Below are 4775 nucleotides of genomic sequence, written 5' to 3'. Positions count from 1 at the left end.
CGCTACCTGAACTATGAGGACCTGGAGAGGAAGTACTGGAAGAACCTGACCTTCGTATCTCCCATATATGGAGCTGACGTCCCCGGGAGCCTCTATGACGAGGTAGATGTCTCAGGACTCATAGAATATCAGTCTCTCTCTCCTCTCTCTGTCACTCATCACCGATCATCAGGATCTCTGTCATTTCACTCCCGGTATATCCCTTTCTAGTCATCCCAACCTCTCCTCTGTCCTGGTGCAGAGTGAAGTATAGAGGAGGGGAATATCTGACACCTCAACTCTATCTTGTTGTTTCTCTCCCTTCTGTCTCATCGAATCTCTCTCCTCTTCTCTCCTCCTCTCGCCTCCTCTCTCCCTTCTGTCTCATCTAATTCCTCCCCTCTCCTCCTCTCTCCCACCCTCTCCTCTCTCCCTTTTGTCTCTCCTCTAATTCCCTCTCTCCCCCCTCTCCTCCTCTCTCTCCTCTCTACCCCTCTCTCTCCTCTCTACCCCCTCTCCTTCTCTCCCCCCTCCTCCTCTCTCCCTTCTGTCTTTCATCTAATTCTCTCCTCTCTACCCCTCTCTCTCCTCTCTCTCCTCTCTACTCCCCCCTCCCCCTCTCTCTCCTCTCTACTCCCCCTTCCCCCTCTCTCTCCTCTCTCTCTCTCTCCTCCTCTCTCTCCTCTCTACTCCCTCCTCCTCCTCTCTCCCTTCTGTCTTTCATCTAATTCTCTCCTCCTCTCTCTTGTAGGGTATAGAGGAGTGGAACATCGGCCACCTCAACTCCATCCTGGATGTGATAGAAGAGGACTGTGGTGTTTCTATCCAGGGGGTGAACACACCCTACCTGTACTTCGGCATGTGGAAGACCAGCTTCTCCTGGCACACTGAAGACATGGACCTTTATAGCATCAACTACCTGCACTTTGGAGAGCCCAAGTCCTGGTAGGGGGATACTGTTATTTACTAGCATGGTGTGTCTCAGGCAAACTGAGAGGTGGGGTTATAGGGAGAGATGGGTAGGAAGGGAGAGGGGATTACTTCTTTATTCCTCCCTCGTAAGTCTCTCCCTCTTTCCACCTCCCTCTCTCCCTCTTTCCACCTCCCTCTCTCCCTCTTTCCACCTCCCTCTCTCCCTCTTTCCACCTCCCTCTCTCCCTTTCCACCTCCCTCTCTCCCTCTTTCCATCTCCCTCTCTCCCTCTTTCCACCTCTCCTCTCTTTCTACCTCTCTTCCACCTCCCTCTCTCCCTCTTCCTCCCTCTCTCCACCTTCTACCTCCTCTCTCCCTCTCTCCTCCTCCTTCACCTCCCTCTCCTCTCCCTCTTCCACCTCTCCTCTCCTCCTCTCTTTCCACCTCCCTCTCTCCTCTTTCCACCTCCCTCTTTCCACCTCCTCTCTCCTCCCTCTCTCTCCACCTCCCTCTCTCCACCTCCCTCTCTCCCTTCCTCCTTTCCACCTCCCTCTCTCCCTCTTTTCCCACCTCCCTCTTTCCTCCCTCTCTCCCTTTCCACCTCCTCCTCTTTCCACCTCCTCTCTCCCTCCCTCTCTCTCTCCACCTCCCTCTCTCCCTCTTTCCACCTCCCTCTCTCCTCTTTCCACTCTCCTCTCTCCCTCTTTCCACCTCCCTCTCTCCCTTTCCACCTCCCTCTTTCCACCTCCCTCTTCTTCCACCTCCCTTTTTCCACCTCCCTCTCTCCCTCTTCCACCTCCCTCTCTCCTTTCCACCTCCCTCTTTCCACCTCCCTCTCTCCCTCTTTCCACCTCCCCTCTCTCCCTCTTCCACCTCCTCCTCTCTCCTTCCATCTCTCCCTCCCCTCTCTCCTCTCTCCCTCTCTCTCTCCCTCATCTCCTCTCTTCCCCTGGAGGTATACTGCTGTTCATTAGAGCAGGAAGCCCTGCAACACACACATGGTTCTCACCTCTCCCCACTTAGACACATTTCCCTGGAGGAGGACCACCAAAAAGCTCTTCTCTCAACCCCTCCTCACCCCTCACCTCTCCCACCCCTGGGGCAGTCCTCCCTCTCCCCTTACACTCACATACACACACCCTTACCTCAGACTGATAGTTTAATATGGGGCTTCTGATGGGAGAAGAGGTGTGGGTGTAATGGAATGCCTAAGAACCCAGAGGCAGTTCTACAGAGTTCTACAGAGTTCTACAGAGTTCTACAGAGTTCTACAGAGTTCTACAGAGTTCTACAGAGTTCTACAGAGTTCTACAGAGTTCTACAGAGTTCTACAGAGTTCCATGTCAGGAACTTTAGAATAGGTAGAATTCCAAGGCTCACCACTAGGGGCCAGTATTGTCAGTGTAGAGGATGACACATCTAAACAGTGTGTCTCATACATAACACCTACCCAAACACTAGTTTACTGTTCACCTTCTGTGTTAACCTGACAAACATTGTCTCTGTCTACAGGTATGCCATCCCCCCTGAGCATGGGAAGAGACTGGAGAGACTGGCTACAGGTAATATTAGTTTAACTAGATGAAATATTAAGTTTTAAATAGTAGAACACTTAGGCAGCGTTTAGACAGGCAGCCCAATTCTGGTCTTTTGACAATAACTGGGCTGCCTGTCTAAACGCGGTCTTAGGAGGATAGACCTAAATTCTTGTACCCAAAAGCACTGTGTTGACTCTGTCAATCTATCTGACAGTCTCTCCACGTTGTGTGTGTGTGTGTGTGTGTGTGTGTGTGTGTGTGTGTGTGTGTTCCAGGTTTCTTCCCCAATGGGTTTAAAGGGTGTGAGGCTTTTCTCCGTCACAAGATGACCCTGATCTCCCCTTCTATCCTGAAGAAGTACAGCATCCCCTTCGACAAGGTGAGACAAACTGACTGTCTCAACTGTCACTTTTTAAAACCCTTTCATCTCAACTGTCACTTTTTAAAAGCCTTTCATCTCAACTGTCACTTTTTAAAGCCTTTCATCTCAACTGTCACTTTTTAAAACCCTTTCATCTCAACTGTCACTTTTTAAAACCCTTTCATCTCAACTGCCACTTTTTAAAACCCTTTCATCTCAACTGTCACTTTTTAAAAGCCTTTCGATCTCAACTGCCACTTTTTAAAACCCTTTCATCTCAACTGTCACTTTTTAAAACCCTTTCGTCTCAACTGTCACTTTTTAAAAGCCTTTCGTCTCAACTGTCACTTTTTAAAACCCTTTCATCTCAACTGTCACTTTTTAAAACCCTTTCATCTCAACTGTCACTTTTTAAAACCCTTTCATCTCAACTGTCACTTTTTAAAACCCTTTCATCTCAACTGTCACTTTTTAAAACCCTTTCATCTCAACTGTCACTTTTTAAAACCCTTTCATCTCAACTGTCACTTTTTAAAACCCTTTCATCTCAACTGTCACTTTTTAAAAGCCTTTCATCTTCTCTGTCGCTACAACATAGTGTTAGAACACACTTCTACACTATCACCAACCTGCCTTCTAGTCATCTGTACCAACATTACAACAGCTCTTCACTTTAGTTGATTGTCTTTATGTATTGACTGGTTGTATATAGTTTACTGCTGAGATACCTAACCCTAACCTGGTCGTCATTAGGAGAGAGGTTGTGTATAAGGAGAGTTTTGTCCTCATTAACTCCCCCCCCCTCTCTCTCTCCAGATCACCCAGGAGGCAGGAGAGTTTTGTCCTCATTAACCCCCTCTCTCTCCAGATCACCCAGGAGGCAGGAGAGTTTTGTCCTCATTAACCCCCCTCTCTCTCCAGATCACCCAGGAGGCAGGAGAGTTTTGTCCTCATTAACCCCCTCTCTCTCTCCAGATCACCCAGGAGGCAGGAGAGTTTTGTCCTCATTAACCCCCCTCTCTCTCCAGATCACCCAGGAGGCAGGAGAGTTTTGTCCTCATTAACCCCCCTCTCTCTCCAGATCACCCAGGAGGCAGGAGAGTTTTGTCCTCATTAACCCCCCTCTCTCTCCAGATCACCCAGGAGGCAGGAGAGTTTTGTCCTCATTAACCCCCCTCTCTCTCCAGATCACCCAGGAGGCAGGAGAGTTTTGTCCTCATTAACCCCCCCTCTCTCTCCAGATCACCCAGGAGGCAGGAGAGTTTTGTCCTCATTAACCCCCCTCTCTCTCCAGATCACCCAGGAGGCAGGAGAGTTTTGTCCTCATTAACCCCCCTCTCTCTCCAGATCACCCAGGAGGCAGGAGAGTTTTGTCCTCATTAACCCCCCTCTCTCCAGATCACCCAGGAGGCAGGAGAGTTTTGTCCTCATTAACTCCCCCTCTCTCCAGATCACCCAGGAGGCAGGAGAGTTTTGTCCTCATTAACTCCCCCTCTCTCTCCAGATCACCCAGGAGGCAGGAGAGTTTTGTCCTCATTAACTCCCCCCTCTCTCCAGATCACCCAGGAGGCAGGAGAGTTTTGTCCTCATTAACCCCCCTCTCTCTCCAGATCACCCAGGAGGCAGGAGAGTTTTGTCCTCATTAACCCCCCTCTCTCTCCAGATCACCCAGGAGGCAGGAGAGTTTTGTCCTCATTAACCCCCCTCTCTCTCCAGATCACCCAGGAGGCAGGAGAGTTTTGTCCTCATTAACTCCCCCTCTCTCTCCAGATCACCCAGGAGGCAGGAGAGTTTTGTCCTCATTAACTCCCCCCTCTCTCTCCAGATCACCCAGGAGGCAGGAGAGTTTTGTCCTCATTAACTCCCCTCTCTCTCCAGATCACCCAGGAGGCAGGAGAGTTTTGTCCTCATTAACCCCCTCTCTCTCCAGATCACCCAGGAGGCAGGAGAGTTTTGTCCTCATTAACCCCCTCTCTCTCCAGATC

The 4775-nt window shown here is 50.0% G+C and overlaps 1 protein-coding gene across 1 annotated transcript; it reads left to right on the top strand.

Annotated features, from left to right (window-relative positions):
* The first annotated feature begins 6 nt into the window (after nt 1-6).
* On the top strand, nt 7-3642 carry LOC127921464 (lysine-specific demethylase 4C-like). The gene is made up of 5 exons (XM_052505111.1): nt 7-102; nt 731-924; nt 2404-2453; nt 2705-2808; nt 3607-3642. The coding sequence occupies exons 2-5, from the start codon at nt 839-841 to the stop codon at nt 3640-3642; spliced, it is 276 nt and encodes a 91-aa protein (XP_052361071.1). The 5' UTR covers nt 7-102; nt 731-838.
* The last annotated feature ends 1133 nt before the right edge of the window (nt 3643-4775 follow it).

The sequence above is a fragment of the Oncorhynchus keta genome, unplaced genomic scaffold (genome assembly GCF_023373465.1).
Source record: "Oncorhynchus keta strain PuntledgeMale-10-30-2019 unplaced genomic scaffold, Oket_V2 Un_contig_22456_pilon_pilon, whole genome shotgun sequence".
Lineage (NCBI taxonomy): Eukaryota > Metazoa > Chordata > Actinopteri > Salmoniformes > Salmonidae > Oncorhynchus > Oncorhynchus keta.
The sequence above is the reverse complement of the archived record's forward strand: the minus strand, read 5'-3'. Positions and strand labels throughout refer to the sequence as shown.